At 32.5% G+C, this 21,108-nt stretch overlaps 1 protein-coding gene across 1 annotated transcript in view; it reads left to right on the forward strand.

Annotated features, from left to right (window-relative positions):
* Nucleotides 1-21,108, forward strand: part of LOC125996282 (cysteine-rich venom protein TEL1-like) — a 73,477-nt gene continuing 52,369 nt past the window's right edge. Inside the window, exon 1 of the mRNA XM_049765225.1 lies at nt 1-96. Within this exon, the coding sequence (XP_049621182.1) occupies nt 1-96 (96 nt within the window). The remainder of the gene's footprint in view (nt 97-21,108) is intronic.

Raw genomic sequence — 21,108 nt, forward strand, 5'->3', positions numbered from 1 at the left:
ATGGGTAAAACCTTAGTCCTGGACTCCAGAAATGAAAATGCCAAGGAAGAGAATAGGAGGGGAAAAATAAGAGAAGGCAGTCTGGAGATGACAAAGGTATAATTGTAAGAGACCTTGAATTTGTTGATAGTGTAAAAGTGAGTTGCTTGTATACTTTAGAACATGGGCCTGGGGGCCAGCGAGGTTGCGCTAGAGGTAAGGTGTCTGCCTTGCAAGTGCTAGCCAAGGAAGGACCACGGTTGGATCCCCCAGCATCCTATATGGTCCCCCAAGCCAGGGGCAATTTCTGAGAGTTTAGCCAGGAATAACCCCTGATCATCAAATGGTGTGGCCCGAAAAAACCAAAAAAAAAAAAAAAAAAAAAAAAAAAAAAGAACATGGGGTGGAATGATAGTACAATGAGTGGGGCATTTTCCTTGCACGCAACTTACCAGGTTTCAATTTCCAGAATCCTCATGTTACCCAAAGCTAGCCATGTGATTTCTGAGCAAGAGTAATGCCCGAGTGCTGTTGCTCGATATGGCCCTCAAACAAAAAAACAAACAAGAAAAGTCATGAGAACCAACACTACTCTAAGCATGGACCCCAAACTACAATAGTTAAAATTAAAAGCGTTTCTCTTTCTCTTAAGGAGCCATATAAGATGTCCCATCATTAATACAAATGCCTACGTGTGTAACAACAAATAAATTTTATATTTATATACTATATATATCAAATATATTCTAGAAATCACCTATTTTTTCTGAAGGATGATTAATTTTCTTGTTCACACATTAAGCATACATTTTCAAATAATATTTAAGGGACTATTCTTTACCTAGTAAAACACAAGCAAATGCTATTCTTATAAATACTATGCAACTTAAATGATATAAGCAAATGACTTGGAATATAAAACAATGTGCTAATAGCATAAGTAATATATTTGAGACATATAAATCATATAATTTTAGAGTGTACTTATTGTATTTTTATTCTAATAAAACCATAAGTTATTATTTCTGTTATTTCCCAGATACTCAGACAAGCTATTTTATGGAAATATTGTTGGTTTATATTACTGCATGTGATTTTAAGAGTACAGGTTTAGACCTTTATAACTAATTTTATTATACTATGTCCACCACCAAAATACCAGTACCATTTTTCTATATCTATGAGCCACTGTACTTATTGCCCTAACTTCTCCTACTCTAATACCAATAGTTCTTAAGGTATATAAAATTTTGTCAGTATATTAGGATTTGCTTTGTCTTTGTCTTATTTTATAAGGTCATTTCTAGGGGCCTTTGCAAGCCTGTGCTCATTCTTGTAGTTACATGGGATAGAAGAGCCTTGCTTAGTTTGTGAAGGCATATACTTGCTCTTTACTTTGATTCATATCCCTGACCTTTGGCTCAGTTTTATATGTTCCTTTTTGGTTTTTTGTTTATATAGTAAAAAAATTAAAATAAAATAGCTTTTGTGTTTATAATGGTTTCATTATGTTCTATAAATACTGCCATGAGGTTTTTTTGGGAGGAGGAAATGATAAAAGGAGAGATTAATGAGAATATGTTCTTCTATGATAAAATATTAACTATTTACTTTCTTATAATAATTCTTTATTTTTATGATTGTCTTCATGTAACTTTAGAGATAAATAAATAGGGAGTTTATGGGAATATTTGTCAAATATTCTAGGTAAATTGGAGGTATGTCAGGATAAACAAATAGGAGAACCCAAAATTATATTTTCATGAGATCATGGCAAGTTTATAATAAACTCTAGTTTAACTGCCATTACTTAGAACTAGATCTCTAACCTGAATTAGCAGGGAGGGGGGTTGCCCAAGAGACAAAAACAGCCAGGTAAATAGAAATTGAAAGATATCTTTTCCAAGAAAAATATGTCACATGCTCTGATTTCTAAAATGTAAAACTTTATTCTGGAGAAGGTTTGAAATTTTAGTCAAATACCCAGTCTCCCAATATTATTGTCTTTTACTTATTTTAGTTTTGTATTTCAAAGAAAAAATGAATAGAGCACAATAACTACTGTAAACTAGGATTAGCATTGTCACCAAGAATTGCCTTGGTGACTTCTCAAAATTTTGTGATAAGAACACTAGACAATTCTGTATCAGAACTCACTCATTTTACTAGATTTTTTAAAATGTAAAAAAACCTGATAACTGCACTTATGCCTCAAATAAATTCTCTGAAAAATGTAGATATAAATACTGTTAGTACTATTTTGGCAAACTAAATTCAATAATATGCTAAACTAATTATGATGCAGCATCAAGTAACATTTATACAAAATTCAAGAATAGTCCAACATACACAAGTCAATTCATGAATTAAAGCACTTCAACAGAGGCCAATCTAAAAGCGGTATGGTATGATTATTTTACTTAAGGAAAATGCATCAAATTATACAAAAATTATTTTAAAAATTCAATGAGTTTCTGATTGAAAATTCTCAAGAAAATGGAGATAAGAGAAAACCTCATACATCCATCAATAACATAATTTCTCATGATGAAAAAGTTAAAAGCTTTTCTTTTAGTATCAGGAACATGAGAAGAATGCTCACTTTCTTCACTATTATTTGGTATAATATTAAGAATAAAAAAAGATTCAAAAATGTTATATGTAGGGGCCAGTGAGGTGGCGCTAGAGGTAAGGTGTCTTCCTTGCAAGTGTTAGCCAAGGAAGGACCGCGGTTCCATCCCCCGGCCTCCCATATTGTCCCCTCAGCCAGGGGCAATTTCTAAGTGCTTAGCCAGGAGTAACCCCTGAGCATCAAACAGGTGTGGCTGAAAACAAACAAACAAAAATGTTATATGTAGTAAAGCGTTGACTATATACAGAAAACATGATAATTATATTTGAAGGCCCTAAAGATTCCACCAAAATTGAGTAGAAATTACAGATAAATACAGACTTTAGTTGAAGAAAATATCAACATATATTTATTAGATTTTATTTAACAAATAATGAAATATGGTACATACATAAAATTTAAAAATTGTATTAATTATTTTATCAAAAATTAAAGTACCTTATTTAACAAAATAAGTATAAAACTTATCAATTATAATTATATCATTAAATTATATTATAAATTAAATTATATTATATATTATATATAATGTTTATTATTATATTATATGATTTATATTATAATTAAAATATAATCATACATAATTATAATTAAATTATAAGTCACAATTTAAAGAATAGACAAATAAATACATCAGAAAAAATATAAATCAATGTGATCAAAGTTAGAAAATAAGAGCTAAATCTATTATCATTTGTAATGCGTGCTAGTACATATAGGAAATCTTAGAAGCTTTACCACCAAACTCTTAGAAATAATAAACCAATACAGCTAGGTTGAAGACTACAAAATTAATGTGAATATCTGGAATTTTTAAGGCAAATTTGAACTTGCAGAAAAAAAGAACAGGGGTGGAGGGAGGACAAATTTAGTGATGGGAATTCCCGATTCAATGTTAATATGTACCTAAAATATTACTATGAAAGATATGTAAGCCACTATGACCAAAATAAAACTTATATATTTAATAAAATAAATCATACCATTCACAAGAATCTCACAGAGAGTCAAAAACCTTAGATTCAACTTAAATAAAGAAGTGAAGGACTTATATAAATAAAACTACAAAGCATTGCTTCAAGAAATAAAAGAGGCACATCAGGAGAGATGAAGTCATGAAATTTTAATATACATGGATGTACATGGAGTCTATAATGCTGAGTGAAATACGTCAGAGGGAGAGAAATGCAGTATAGTTTCCCTCATCTATGGGTCTTAAGAAAAATAAAAGATATTTTTGCAATATATCTCAGAAACAAAGAGAGAGGTGCTGGAAGGTCCAGCTCACTTCATAAAGCTCACCACAGAGAGTGGTGAATGCAGTTAGAGAAATAACTACACTGAGAACTCTCCTAACAATGTGAATGAATAAATGAGGGAAGTAGAAAACTTGTCTAGAGTACAGGCAAGGCTGGGGTGGGAAGGAGGGAGATTTGGGACATTGGTGATGAGAATGTTGCACTGGTAAAGGGGTGTTTTTTATAACTAGTTACAATCATATTTGTAATTAATGTGCTTATATAAAGATATTAATGAAAAGAAAGAAATAAAAGAGGACACAGAAAATGAAGACACATAGCCTGTTCATAGATTGGGAAGAATAATGTAATTAAAATGGCAATGCTTCCCAAACCATTGTTCAGATGTAATGCAATCACTCTAATGATACCAATGGCATTTTTCAAAGTACACTCCTAAATTTATTTGAAACAATAAATGTTCATGAATAGCTGAACAAACCCTGAGGTCAAAGAAGATGAGAGGCATCACTTTCCCCAACTTTAAATTGTACACAAAGCTTCAAATTGTGAGCTGGTCCTTCCAGCCCTTCCAGTCCTTAACTTAAATTGTCTCTGGGCCTATTTGGCGCTCACCACAAACTCTGTTAGGGAAATAACTACACTAACAACTAACATGACAATGTTAAAGAATGAGAAAAGTAGAATGCCTGTAGTGAATACAGGCAGGAGTGGGGAAGAAGGAGCATTGATGGTGGGAATGTTGCAGTGGTGATTGGGGTGTTCTGTTTATAACTGAAACCCAACTACAAACATACTTGTAATCATGGTACTTAAATAAAGATTTGTATGAAAAAAATACAAAAAAGAGGGCAAAAAATCATAGAAAAAATTGTACACAAAGCAATAGTAATTAAAACAGCATGATATTTGAATAGACAGACCCTCAAATTACTGGAATAGACTTTAGGATTCTGAGATTAACATGCAAACAATTAATTAATCTTTGATAAATGGGCAAGAGACCAAAATGGAGCAGCAAGGAAAGCCTCTTCAACAAGTCGTGTTGGAATAACTGCTCAGCCACATAGAAAAATAAAAACTCCTCAGATTTCTATCTAGCACCATACTCAGAGGTAAAAATAAAATGGATTAAAGGCCTTCATACCAGATCCAAAATTATAAGGTATATAGCACAGAATATCGGCATAACATTGCTTGAAATTGATACTAAAGGCATCATTAAGGAGAAAACACCACTGTCCAAGCAAGGGGAAAGCAGAGATAAACAAATGGAACTATATTAAACTGAGAAACTTCTGCATTTCAAAGGAAACAGTGACTAGGATACAAAGGCCATCCAAAGAATTGGAGAAACTATTCACCCAATACTCATCTAAGAAGGAACTAAAACCTAAGATATGCAAGGCACTGATAGAACTCAACAAGAAAAACATCTAACCCCATCAAAGAATGGGGAGAAGAATTTAACAGAAACTTCCTCAAAAAAAAAATACAGATGTCCAAAAAACAGATAAAAAATGCTATGCTCCACATCACTAATCATTAGGGAGAGGTAAATCAAAAAAAAAACAATGAAATATCATCTCATGACACAGAGACTGGCACATATTACAAACAACAAGAACTATCAGTTCCATCACCATTGATGGAAATGCTGTCCAGTGCAGCAGTTCTGGAAAACAATATGGATATTTCTCAAAAACTGGAAATTGAGCTCTTATCTTATTTCACCATTACCATTCCTAGGAATATACCCTAGGAATACAAAACACAATAGAAAGGGGATGAGAGATAGCATAGTGGTATGGTATTTGACTTGCATGCACCAGGACAGACCTGAGTTTGATTCCTGGCTTTCCTTATGATCCCCAGAGCCAGAAGCAATTTCTAAACTCAGAGCTGCCTGTAACTCCTGAGCACCGCTGGGTGTTATGCCAAAATAAAAATAAAATAAAGTAAATTGAAAAACCACAATAGAAAATGACCTCTGCATCCCTTTGTTTATTGCAGCACTATTTACAATAGCAGAATTTGCAAGCAACTCAGGTGCCCAATAACAGATGAGTGGCTATAAAAATATTGGTTAATCTACACAATATAATAGTATGTAACTGTTAGGAAAAATGAAGATATGAAATTTTTCTATTCATGGATGTATGGAAATTGTTATAATATGTGAAATGAGTCAGAAGAAGAGAGATAGACACAAAATAGCCTTACTCATCTGTGCTATATAAGAAAAATAAAGTACAGGATGCAATAATATACAGAGACAATAGAAATGAGGGATGGAAGGACCAGCCCATGATTTTAAACTTACACAAACAGCAGTGAGCACAGTTAAAGAACTAAATACACTGATGGCTACCATGACAATGAGGGAGAGGTGCAATGCCTATCCCAAGGACAGGTAGAGGTGGGGAGGGAAGGAATTTGGGAACATTGATGACTGGAAAGTTGCACTGTGAAGGGAGGTGTACATTTAATAATTGAAACTCAACTATGAACATTTCTGTAACTATGGTGCTTAAAGTAAGAAATTATTCAAGGGGCCGGAGAGATAGCATAGAGGTAAGGCGTTTGCCTTTCATGCAGAAAGTCAGTAGTTCAAATCCCGGCATTCCATATGGTCCCCCGAGCCTGCCAGGAGCGATTTCTGAGCATAGAATCAGGAGTAAACCCTGAGCACTGCCGGGTGTGACCCGAAGACCAAAAAATAAATAAATAAACAAACAAACAAATAAATAAATATAAAATAATACTGGCATGGAATAAAGATTATGATAATTATAGCCATTTCACTATTGTGTTTTAGCTAAGATAAATCATTTTAATGCCTGGCATCTTTTTTCTGGAAATGTTATAATACATATGCTTCAGCTTCTCAAAGTACAAAAACAACCTTTCTTCCTTTATTCCTTTCTTTCTCCCTCCCTCCTCCTCTCCTTTCTTTCTTTCTTCCTTTCTTTCTTTCTTCCTTCCTTCTTCCTTCCTTCCCTTCCTTTTCCTTCCTCTTTCTTTCTTTCTTTCTTTCTTTCTTTCTTTCTTTCTTTCTTTCTTTCTTTCTTTCTTTCTTTCTTTCTTTCTTTCTTTCTTTCTCTCTTTCTTTCTTTCTTTCTTTCTTTCTTTCTTTCTTTCTCTCTCTCTCTCTTTCTTTCTTTCTCTCTCGTTCTTTCTTTCTTTTTCTTTCTTTCTTTCTTTCTTTCTTTCTTTCTTTCTTTCTTTCTTTCTTTCTTTCTTTCTTTCTTTCTTTCTTTCTTTCTTCTCATTCTTCTTTCCTCTCTTTTTCTTTCTTTCTTTCTTCTTTTCTTTCTTCTTTTTTCTTTCTTTCTTTAATTCTTTAATTTCTTCTATCTTTCCTTCTATTTTTTCTCTTTTCATACTTTCTTCTATTTTCTTTCATCTTTTTCCTGGCATTTCTTTCTCCCTTCTTTAATTCCTGCCTTCCTTTCTTTCTCTTTTTATCTATCTCTTTTTTATTTGTTTTCTTTTTCTTTCTTTTATTTTTCTTCTTTCTTTTATTTATTTATCTTATTCATCATTCTATTCTTAAAGTTAGCATGGTAATAAAAAGAGAAGTTTTATCTTAATAGTGCTGTACTTTATAAATAGAAAATATAAAGATGCATTCTATTTAAAGATAAATAATAAAAAAACAACTGGACCACTAGAGCAAATATGTAACATTTTATACAATACAGAGAAATCATTTTAATTATCAGAATGTTTCTTTTTCCTGACAGAATAAACCAAATATTGCATCTACATAGTAAACTGTCAAAAGGAAAGAAGACTAAACAGGATACAGGACATCTAAGTATTAGAGATGTGTCACTGAATTCCTCCATAATCAGGAGAAGATACTATTGCAGGTTATTGGAAATAAATATTCTAGATGTTGTAATGACATATACATACATTCTTAATATATGAAAAACGCAATTTTTATTGATATATATATATACTGGTTTGTGTATATGAGTATATAAAGACCACAAAGATATTTCTATGGTAGTTGTGAGTGGCATATACATGTATTCTTCTTACCTGAAAAAATACAAATATTATTAAAATATACTGGTTTGTGTGCATATGTATACAATGACCACAGACAAAGATATTTCTAAGATGTTCATCACTGTTTATTAGAGATTCTAAGTATGTAAACACTTGTGCTGGAGACACGGCTCAATACATTTAGTGCATATTTTTAAAGCAAGGGGCCCAGATTTCACTCCTAATACCACATGGTCTTCCAACTACATCTGGCAGAAATTCCCTAGAACTAGGCTGAGAGTAATCCCTGAAAAACATCAGGTATAGCAGGTAAATTAATAAATATTTAAACAATTATTGTTAGCATTTTAACAATGGTCTGTCTGTATCAGTACACAAAGGGTTCAAAGAATTTTTAGATGGTCGAATTTCCTGGAAAGAAGTATTTAAAGAAAACCATATCTTAAACAATTTTGGATCGTACTCAGAAATGTGCCAAACCTTTGGGTACCTGTAATCTGTCAACATCCTTAACAATATTTGTGTTGGATATATTCTTAAACATATTGAACCATATTCCTTTTGAGTTTCAGAAATTTTCTTGGCCATTAATGCCTGTTTGATGTATGAAAGTTTCAATTTATATTGTTCATTAGTGATGAAAGAGGTCAACTTGTCACCACTGAGGTCTTGGCATAAGCAGTCTTTATCCATTTTATGTTGACAAAACACTGGTAATATTTTCTTATTTTGTAAAATCAGTAGAACAAGAATGCCTCTTGTGCAATTGACCAGTTTTTCCTTTTATTGCTGCCAAAAGACTAGTAATATTTAATTATTGGGTTGACATAGTAAAACAATAATTATTTTTATTTAATTGATAGTTGCTGTTGTAATGTCTTACAATATATACTTTCTTTATGTATGAATAGGTTCCATTTCCTTTTAGTAGTACTGTGGATTAGTTATTTGGAATCTGTAGTACTTAAAATGATCTAACTCATTACAGGAAATGAACAAGTCTTCATTGAGTTCACTCATTAAATGACTTGCACTCTCTAATTTAGGAAGGAATTTGGTTCGATCCCCCTGCATCCCATATGGTCCCCCAAGCCAGGAAAGATTTCTGAGTGCATAGCCAGGAGCAACCCCTGAGAATTACCATGTGCGGCCCAAAAATCAAACAAACAAAAAAAAAGAAATTAACACAAATTGCACAATACAGAAAACCCTCTGCATACCTATGTTCATTGCAGCACTATTTACAATAGCGAATTTTGGTAACAATCCAAGTAAGTGCTGGAGAACATAAAAGTGGGTAATGAAATCATAGTATGTCAATACAATGGAATATGACACAGCTGTCAGGGAAAGTGAAGTCATGAAATTTGGTTATATATGGATGTGTATGGAAAACATTATGCTGAGTATTATGCAGAGGAAGAGGGATAGACATAGAATAATTTTAATTAATTGTGTGATATAAGGAAAAAGGTAGTATAGTAATAATGTCCAGATACATCAGAGATAATATCCAGGACAACCAGTACATAGCAAAAAGCTTACCACAAATAATGGAGCAGTACACTTAGGGTAGAAAGGGAAGTAGAAATACAATTATAGTTGGAACTGATAACTCTGGAAGACGCTGGGTGCTGAATGATGATTAAGAGATATTTATGATACCCCTTTATTAACACTAGTGCAATTCATAGTGTCTAAATATAAAAAATGGTATTTAAAAACAGAAAGATTGAGGTGAGAAGAGAGAGAATAAGAAAGGAGAAAATAGCCACCAGGAAGGGTGAGAAGAAAATTGGGGACATTATTGGTGCGAAATGTGTGTGGGGAAGGGTAGTTTACATTTTAAGACTAAAACTCAATCCTGAACAACTTTATAACCATGGTTTTTAAATAAAGAAAAAATAATTTCCCACGCACGTAAGTATTTTTAACTTAACACATTTGTTGTAAGACTATATAAATAAAAGTTAGATAAATGTCTCTTCTAAGGCCTATAAATCTAAACTTTCCCTACAATATTTTATATCTGATCACAAATATTCAAGAAAATGTGAAAGTATAAAATTATGCATCAATATATTAACCTTAATAAAAGATATAAATTTATGAAACTTTTTATCACTTTTTTTGAAGAATGCAAAAATATTATGTAAACAATAAATTAACATGTCCACAAAGCTCACATTTAATATTTTAAATTCTAAGAAGAATATATTGATGAGTAGATAAAACTCTGAAGATTGCTGTATTTTTCCCCTATCACTCATCATTTATTATCAATTTTTTTAAATTGTATTGTTTAAGAAGGTACTCCTACAAGAATAATTGTATTTTTGGGCAATTGGTGTAGAATACACAAAATATTGGAACATTTATCACTAAGCCCATTACCTTCATCCAGAACTTATCAAAAATTTTTTTCTTTTTTGGTTTTTGGTTTTTGGGCCACACCGGGCGGTGCTCAGGGGTTACTCATGGCTGTCTGCTCAAAAATAGCTCCTGGCAGGGACGGGGACCATATGGGACACCGGGATTCGAACCAACCACCTTTGGTTCTGGATCAGCTGCTTGCAAGGCAAACACCGCTGTGCTATCTCTTCGGGCCCAAAAATTCTTAACATTATAGCTCAGCCTATATATGTTTTTAACATTTATTCTAAATAGAAACCACATGACAAGGACAATTTAGTTAATAACCTACTAAAAGATTTTGAAGCCTGCTCATTTATAATTCAGTTAGCTTTCTTTCGAGTGGATTTGGATAAGTGTGTGTGTGTGTGTGTGTGTGTGTGTGTGTGTGTGTGTGTGACTTTGGTCTTTTATATTCTATATCTGAAGGCATCTCATCTTTAAGGATTAGAAAAAAATGGTGAACTAATATATGTAAGAGAAACAGTTCATTGAAAGTGAACACATTTAAGCAGGACCTGGCCTAGAGATAGTGTTATGTTAAGCTACAAGTTTAGCATGAACTGGACCAGAGGTAGAGACTTTGAAGCACATGCACTCATGTGAATCACTGGGTACAACCCAGGAAAAGCCCCAAGCTTTGCTTGGTGACCAGGATAGTACTTAGAATTACAGGTAATGAAGGATCAATTGACTAATTGGCCATGAATGGCAGAGAGAATCCTGAGTGAGCACCTCTTGACAAGCCTCATAACCTCACCCTACATACAGAAAAGAAAAACATGAAAGCCAAGACATATTTTCATCAATAGAAGATCAAACAGGGAAAAAGGGAAAGAAAACAAAGTACCTCAGTGCGAGTCTTAGAAAGATCAGTTTACGACACACATTTCCATTGATCCCCATAAATTATTGGGAGCTCACAGGGTAGAGGGATACTATTTCTGCCAAATTTGAAACATTTTATTATATAATTCATGGGCTCTAAAACTAGGCAGATGTGACTAGACAGTCAATGGTAGCATTCCTCATTGCTTCATCATGTACCAAGGCTAGACCTCATGATTTCATAGGCCTTATACAAGTGCGCCTGACCTAATCCCTACTTTCTTAAATCTATTGGAGCACACATTTCCTACAGAACTACCCATGTTGTTTTGGGTAAGAATACAGTTTGTTGTACACCACTATAATGACATGAACCAAGCTAAAAGGATTTAATAAATGTGATTATATTCATATACATTAAACAAAATGTAAAAGCCTACTTAATTTTGTTTTAAGTGCCATTGCCCACATCCTACAACATGATAGCTTATTCCCAGCAGGATCTCTGTGGTGCAGGCCTAGCATTCCCACTGAAAAAAGGGGTAAAGTCCTGGAAGACACTGCTGAGAAAGGCCAGTTGTGCCCTAGGTTAGTGGTTGGCAGGCTACCAAAAATGAGTTTATTAAACATTAATATATAATGAGAACTAACAATGCTAGTACATAAAAACGAACAGTGTGCCTTTGACCCTTGCATTAAAAGAAGGATTGCCTGAACAAACCCTACTTAGCCTAAGCTAGTGGAAAAATCTACAATAATATTTTTTCTCAAGCTGGTAGAATCTACAATATTTTTGACCAGTTATTTAGTAAAGTGTAAGTTATGAGAATATTTGATTTTTAATTACATCTGCTCCCCATTTTTTACAATAGTTCCTTGGTATACCTTAATAGACAATGGGCTTGTATTTTGCTGATTAATAGTTGACTAACAAGAATAATATCCTAGGAAAGATTAAGTATTTTTCTGATTTCTCTCTATAGTAAGTGAAACTGATGAGAAAGAATTTGTAACATATATAATGTTTAGATGGCTGTCTAATGGTTGTGCTTATATACTATACATAGAGACAACTATACATAAAAGTACTCAACTAGCCATAATTTTAATAATTCTAGTTGATATTTCATCTATAATCTTTATATTCACAAATATCACATTTAATTCAGGACATTCAAATATATTGTAGAACAATCTTTCTCGAGATTTTGAGATTTTTTCAACTTTGGACTCTTACAAAACTTGTTTTCATCCAAAGCCCCTATGAAATATACTGAGGTTCCATAAGAAACTAAAAGTTCTTAGCTAAGGAATGCAGTTGTAGAAGAGAAAACATTGATCTGAAGAAAAAAACTATTGTCAGGTCTCCAACATCACCTAATATTATCAATACGATCGTGAGAGGTCGGAGTGACAGCACAGAGACAGGCATTTGTCTTGCACGTTGCAGACCCTGGGCCTACAGAGGTTCGATCCCCGGCATCCCATATGGTCCTCCGAGCCTGCCAGGAGTGATTTCTGAGCCCAGAGCCATGAGTAAACCCTGAGTGCCGCTGCCAGGTGTGGCACCCCCCCCCCAATTAAAAAAAAAGAATTAAAAGGAAGAAAGAAAATGAGATAAAAATAGCCTTATAATCGAGAAATAGTTAATATGTTAAAAAAACTATTATGAAAAACAATAGATTTTAGTAATGAAGCATTCAGTATGGGTGTAGAGTGAGAATCTAGAAAATTTCAATCAGAAATTTCAAGAGAAAGTTCAAGGAGTAAATAAGGTCTCTTCAGAAAAGTGAAGTAGTTCACAGAATGATCCAGTCTAGAAAATTCAAATTCTGTAATTATTTTTTGTTTGTTTTTGGGCCACACCCAGCGTTGCTCTGGGGTTACTCCTGGCTGTCTGCTCAGAAATAGCTCCTGGCAGGCATGGGGGACCATATGGGACATCGAGATTCAAACCAACCACCTTTGGTCCTGGATCGGCTGCTTGCAAGGCAAACACCACTGTGCTATCTCTCTGGGCCCCAAATTCTGTATATTTAAAAGTCGTAGATAGCTCTATCTTCCTCTGGAAAGAGGTCTGTGGTTTTCAGGGGAAGCACAATATGCTATTTATTAGAAGAAAACTCTTTTGAGGATGGAATTGGGAAAATAAAAACTTCTGGAGAGGGAAAGTTCAATGAAGTTAGGCAACAAAAATTTTTTGATGTTTTTAAGAATATCAATAAATTAGTTGAAAGAGGGTGAAAAAATCATACTGAGAATAATGCTTGAAAAATGATGATCATACATCTAAATGCCTTCCTAATCTAAATGAAAAAAGGTATCAGACAGACAGACAGGGAAAGGGAAAGAGAGAAAGAGAAAAAGAAGAGTGTCTGCCATAGTTATTGTCAGGATGGCTAGAGGGCAGAAGGAAAGATGGCAACAAACTGCAGACATTGGTGGCGGGAAATGTGCACTGGTGAAGTAATGTATATTAGGCTTTGACTGAAAGTTAATCATTAAATCTTTTTAAATATATTCATGGTGATTCAATACTTATTTTTAAAAATTAAATATTTCTATATATAAACTTTTTCTAAAGGGTTACTTATATTTGTTGTAATATATATATATATATATTTATATATATATATATTTGTTGTAATAATTTTTAAATTAAATATATGAATTAATTTTAAAAATAAATACTTCCCTAATTTTCTTTTTTTTTTGTTTTTTTTGTTTTTTGTTTTTTTGTTTTTCGGGCCACACCTGGCGGTGCTCAGGGGTTACTCCTGGCTGTCTGCTCAGAAATAGCTCCTGGCAGGCACGGGGGACCATATGGAACACCGGGATTCGAACCAAACACCTTTGGTCCTGGATTGGCTGCTTGCAAGGCAAATGCCGCTGTGCTATCTCTCCGGCCCCTACTTCCCTACTTTTAAATGTTACAGCAATATAAACAAACACCTAATTAGATATCCAAAACCAACTGGAGACCAATGTAAGACACAAAATTTTGAAGTTGGAGGACAATATGTGATCAATATAAAATTCTGAGCAAACAGAAGAAAATTTTTTAAATTATCTTAATATTCATTTTTGATATAAAGTGATCTAGGGGCTGGAGAGATAGCATGGAGGTAGGGCAATTTCCTTGCATGTAGAAGGATGGTGGTTCAAATTCCAGAATCCCATATGGTCCACTGAGGCTGCCAGGAGTGATTTCTCAGTGTAGAACCAGGAGTGACCCAAAAACCAAAACCAAAACAAAACAATAAAGTGATCTAAATAACAATATAAGGTTAGGGTAACAATTTTATAGTTTTATAAAGTATATGTTATATTAAAAGTGAAGTACCATTATCTCTCCATCAAGAGAATATTTTTTTACAGCATATATGTAATACGCACGATAGCCTATTAGTTATGGGATTGTACACCCAAGTGCCTAAAGGGAAAAGTGAATAAATAAAAGTGCTTGCCAGGTAGGATCTATAGTATAAGAAGGTCCTATGTTGCCTGGCATGCTGCTGACCTCTTATATTATCCCGGCATCCCTTTTGTTTTGTTTCCAACATCTGTCAGGAGTAATTCCAGAGTTCAGAGCCGGGTGTGGCCCCCAAGCAAGTGCAAAACAAAGAAAAATAAAATAATAATAAAATAATAAAAAATAAAATAAAAAGGTGCTGCCTGAGGCTGGAACATAGCACAGTGGGTAAGACCTTTTCCTTTGATGCAGCTGACTCGAGTTCAATAACCAGCGTCCCATATAGTTCCAAATCACTGTCAGAAATTTACACAGAGCACAGAGCCAGAAACAATAACTGAGCACAACTTGTGTAACCCAAAACAGGATGCAGGAAGGAAACGGGCTACATTGGTAGAGAGAATTGAATACTTAAGGAACTGGTGTTCAAATATTGTACTCCTGGGACTCAATCATGAGTAATGATTTTAAATTATTTTAAATTGAATCACTAGGAGCTCCACATTTACAGAATTGTTCATTATTGAATTTCAATCAATTAAGAGCAATTTTTTAACTTTGTAACTCACAAAATATTTAAATAATAATAAAATTTGAAGCTAGATCTTGTTTAACCTGATTCAAGTTTGACTTGCATTCCATTAAGTATTAGAGTAAAAATTATTGCCTTTAAGAGATAGTATAGTAATCAACAAGTGCAATTATTCAGCAAGTCTTACTTTGAAGGCAATGAAGCATTGAAGGAAGCTCAAGAAATAAATTTTACAACCACCAAGAGTGACTTCTATTGAGTCATAGTTGACCTTTGCAATGAGTCCATTATTAAAACAAACACAAAAAGGTCACATGCCAAAGAGCAAGGAACTAATGTAGGGTACTGATATCGTCAGATAAGCCATTAAATGAATTCCTTTATTCCTTAGATTTTAGTTTAAAAGGAATTAGCTTTGGACAAAAACCCATATGCTTCCAGACAATGAGCCAAAAGACCCAAGCAGTCTTTGGTTGACCTTTGAAAGAACAGAATGAGCTGAGAGAAGGTTCAAAAACAGAAAGACTACTTAATGCTTAACATAGATTTGTACCTTTCTGTTGACAGACAGTAATATTATACAGAGTTGAAACTAAGCCTCAGGGAAGAACAAACTGCCAATTGTTACAAACCCAAGAATAGTATGAGAAGATAAAGATTTATGTACTTGTTTCAGTCATGTAGCTCTAAATTGGTCAGCCTGGCATAACATATATTGAAACGATTCTCACCCATATATCTCCTCATTTACCAAAAGAACAATACTGTATGATCATCTATATATATTTATTTTTCTTTTTTGCTTTGCCGTAGTTATTGCACTCACTGGTTATGTGATTCACATTTTGTTCCATTTTATTGTGTTCATTAATTGCTCAAATTCAATTCAGAATGCACTGAATTTATCATTTCCACTTAACTTCAACTACCCTTTAAAATATATAAATTCTTGTAAATAAGAATTTCATTCCGTATCCATAATATTTCAATGTATAATGACATATACTACTAGTAGGGAAGGTATTAAGGGCTGGGGATAAATATATTCAATTTCCAAGCAGTTAGAGAGAAAATAAACATATATAAAATTCCAGAGTTTTACAATTAATTAATTACAATTTGTTTTACTGATTAAGAGATTTTTGTAAAATAAAATATCACATAATAAAAGCATTCAAATCCTGCTAAGTAAGAGTACTATTAAAATATACTAAGCTTAAATACATCAAATACTAATTAAGCTTAAATGAGAAAAAGTCAAAAGGAAGGAAAGTGAAGCCAAGAAAGTAATCTGGATAGCAGATGCAAAATCATGAAGAAATATCATTGGATTTTTTAACACTTATAATTTTGATATACAGTTACCATACTTATCATCACCCAACTGCCATGTACAGCCAGAAAATATTATTTCTTTCCCTACCAATCCTACAACTGTTAGTCTGTTTTGTAATTCAACAAAACTTTCAGCAACTGTTACAAGAACAAACCATCTTAACATTTAGTAAATATTTGCTTTATACCCTTGTCAATAAGTTCTCAACAATTAAATTAAATTAAAATAATAATATTTTTAAAAAGAAGATAAAAGTGGTAGTAAGGATATATAACATTTTACCCACCATTTTTGACTATTTATTTAATATTTTAATAAAAAATAATTTGATTTATTTTCTCAACATACTTAGGCTAAGATGTTTGTTAAAGTCTTAGTGTTATTATTCTAGAATATTTTATGATTTTACATTTTTATCTTAATCCCAAATAAAAGATTCAGCAATAATTGAGCTTGTAGAAATCTTCCAAGTATACATGCATGGCACATTTTCATTTTCTTTTTTCTTTCTCAACAACTAAATATCTTTCCCATGCATTGGTGTTTCAGATATATAAAACATGTTCCTTTTAACAGAAATGTATTCAACTTTCTGGCATTAATTATTTTCATATATCTGATCACACCCTATAAAGAAATCTACCAACTACATGGAACCTCTCTACAAGTTTGTCACTTGATGAGTAGAAGGCCCAGCTCAGGTCAGCCTTGCTTTTGAGTCTTCTCTGATTTCTTACTTTTCTATCTTTACTTTTAAGTGTTTAAGGTCCTTATTTGTACCAAAATTCTGTGATCTGCATATGATAGATCAGAAAAGAGTCAAAACATTTGTTTTCTTAGCTTTTTCTATAACATTTAAATGGTCATTTAAAATATGCTATTATTTAATATCTAATGTAAATGTCACCAGGTATCAAGTATAATATCTAAATTTCTTTATCAAATTTAGATTTTAAACTTTAAATTTATTATTTTATCTTACTTCGAAGATAATTTTTTCTCTATTTATGATCAAAGAATATTAGATAACATTACTTTCAGGTCACAACAAGTACAGTGGGTAAGGAGCTATCTTGGTATGTGGCCTACCTTGGTTCAATTTTAGGCATTCCGTATGGTACCCTGAGTCCTCCTGGAGAAATTATTTAGTGCAAAGCCAGGAGTAAGCCTGTACATCACTATGCAAGGCCCAAAACAGACAAAATAATAAAACAGAATCTTATAAGAAGAAAATCATTTTATTAAAGTTTACATGCATAATGTGTACATAGCTTTTTATCCTTTTACTATAATTATTTGAAATTTCTTTGTTTTCATATACTAGGCTTAAATCCATAACTCCTGTTCTAAATTGTATTTAAATGTATTAAATAGTTCTACTGCCCTGCACTTATATTTTATTATCTTATATTATATTATATTTGAAACTGTTTCAAATTTTATTTGGATAGTGTCTCACTTTTTATTTACAGATGATTCCTTAAATATATTACTAGTGATTGTTATACCATTTGTGTTTTGTAGAATTTCAGTTGCACCAAGCATTTCCATAATATTTCTGACAATTGGGCACTATATACAAAAAGTTCAATATGTTTAATTTCTGTAATTTTAATACAATTTGCAGGAAGAACTAATTTTCATGTCATAAGTATTTATGGCATGATTTGTTAATTTATATTTAAGTACACCTTGTTTTCTCAAATATTCTAAATATTTTGTCAAGGAATATCTTGTCCAATTTATGGTAGCATCGCAATTGTTTTCATAAATGTAGACATTATGTGCAGCCATGCATAAAATGATAAAACAGAGAACTAATCTCAGATAAAAAAGTAAATTCTACTTACAAGTAAAACCAATATTCTTGAAGAATCTAAACAATTCTATCAAACTAAACAAATATAAGTGAAAAATAAATAAACATATGAAAATCTATTACATGAGCTTTATAAAAAGCACATTCATATAAATATGTACTGTTTCAAAAGTAAATTTCTAATATGATCCCAATAAACAACAAAATGCTCTTCCTCTTTACCGGAAAATAGCACATAATTAAAAATTAAATGTTGGGGCCGTAGTAATAGCACAGCATAAGGCATTTACCTTGCACGTGCTGACCCAGAACAGACCTGGTTTCGATCCCAGACATTCCATATGGTTCCTCAAGCCAGGAGTGTTTTCTGACCTCATAGCCAGGAGTAATCCCTGAGCATCACATGGTGTGGCCCAAAACTAAAAAAATGTATAATTTATTATATATTGAGATATAAAATTCTCAAGTGATGTAAATAAATATCACTAATTTTTATTAGTCTTCCTTTTGAGGTATAAGGTAAGAAAAGGTATTGTGACTTTGTGGAATCAGAGGTATGTATCAGCATTTGTTATTATTTATATTTTGTACAATTTAAAGAAAAATTATAACAATTTATTTGAATAAAGCAAATTTAGAGCATTAATAAATGAAAACTATTGCTAATAACTATAACTATAAAATGTGTAGAAATAAATACTTAGAAATGAAGCCCATATGACCAATATTTGAGTGATGTCATGTTGTTTTTTTAAATATCACTACTGGTAGGAAGATTCAATAGTTCAACACTTTATGAAAACTTCTCAAAGAACTAAAAATCAAGTTTCAATATAATACAGGAATTCTGCTTTTTAGCATTTCCCCATACGCCCAAAATTAATTCAGAGAAGACATTTGCATCTTTTTGTTTATTTAATCAATATTTGTACTAGCCATAGTCTGGGAAAAAAATCAAGTGTCTAAAAATGACTGGATAAATAAACTATGGTATATATATATATATATATATATATATATATATATATATATATATATATATATATATATACATATATATATATACAGAATAAAATACTACTCATTCATAGGAAAAGACAAAATCATGCAATTTTCTACTACATGCTTGAATTTGGAGAATGTACAGATGTGGTTATAAATAAAAAAGAAAATATATTAAAGTCACAAAAACAAGAGAAATTGAAAACTTATTTACATAAGGGAATTTACCACAGTGGCAGTGATACAGGTAGGTTAAGATGGAAGGGGAAATATTAGGAAAATTATGGAGGGAAGTGGACACTTTAGTAGAGATTTTGGTGCTGGATTCTGTTATGCAGAAAGCAACTACATTCAACAGTATTATAAAACTAAAATTTTAACCAATAATAATTAAAATTGTATCTTGAAAAGTTGAATGAGGAATAAAGATCATGGATTCACTACAAATAATTGCAGAATTTAGTTGTCAATTTTGGAAAGTAATCTTTGAAAAATAGCAACACATGCTTATGTGCAAGTTATGCACCATTGCTTTGTAAATTCTCTTGTTTTCTTTATAAGTAATCATGACTATTTCTATTTCAAGAGTGAAATATGACATTTTTCCAATTCCAAGCTATGCATTTAAGCACAGTATTCTTAATTTTCATGCATCTGTGGCTTTAATGAAGAGAATATTTACCTTGTTTTTCCTCAAACTGTTAAAATTTATATTTTAATTTTAATTTTAATTTATATTCATTGAATTTAAAGGAGAGAGAAATTTGCATCATAGTGGTGCTCAGGGACCACTTTTCGCCCTGTTTGGTGATTACATTTAGTCTACATGCAGTACCACTAATGGAACCAGTGTCAGGAGAACTCAAGGCAAATATCTTAAACCCTGTACTATCTCTCTAGTTTCATTAAACTTATTTTTTATTGAGAGTATTGGGGGCTGGAGCAATAGCACAGCTGGTAGGGTGTTTGCCTTGCATGTGGCTGACCCTGGTTCGATCCTCTGGCACACATATGATCCCGCAAATCTTTCAAAAGCAATTTCTGAGCCCATAGTCAGCAGTAACCCTGGTCAGCATCAAGTGTACCTCCCCTTGAATAAAAAAGAAGACAATTTTTATTTTTTTGTTTTTATTCAACTGCTATTGAGACATAAGTACAAATAGAAAGAGAAAGCCATTGTATAAGTAACAAAATGCAGCTAGGTAAGGAAAGAAACAAAACAAAATCTTATTTTCTTATTTCTAAAATAGATAATAGCATGCTTTTAGAAATAAAAAAGTTTGGGGTCTGAGGGAAAGTACAGTGTGTAGGACATTTACCTTTCAAGTGGCTGAACAGAATTTGATCATCTGCATCCCATATGATCCCCCGAGCCTGCCAAGAGTGATTTCTGAGTGTAAAGTCACAAGTAACAACCGGTGTGGCCCCAAAACAAAATCAAACAAAAAGAAATAGAAAAAAATTAAATTATTTAGTCTACCATTTTATTTGTAAAATATCTGAATCATAGACATAAGTAGCATCACTATTCTTTTTTCATTTGCATGTATAACATGAATTAATTATAGTAATGCAAATATTGTCCTATAGAGTAGTTGATTTGTTTAAACATCACAAAGAGATTCTTTCCCAAAGGCAGTTCTGTCCCAGAGCTACTCTGGGTATAAGCTCCCAAGTGCCACATTTGCTTCTAAGTTCCCGCATTTGCCTTTCTCAAAAACCTTATGTTTGGCCTATAGGAGTCACTTTCCTAAGGTAGTCTCATTATCCCATTACTTTTAATAAATAAAATTCATATGTCAAAATTCTATCTGTAG

Source organism: Suncus etruscus, chromosome 18 (genome assembly GCF_024139225.1).
Source record: "Suncus etruscus isolate mSunEtr1 chromosome 18, mSunEtr1.pri.cur, whole genome shotgun sequence".
NCBI lineage: Eukaryota > Metazoa > Chordata > Mammalia > Eulipotyphla > Soricidae > Suncus > Suncus etruscus.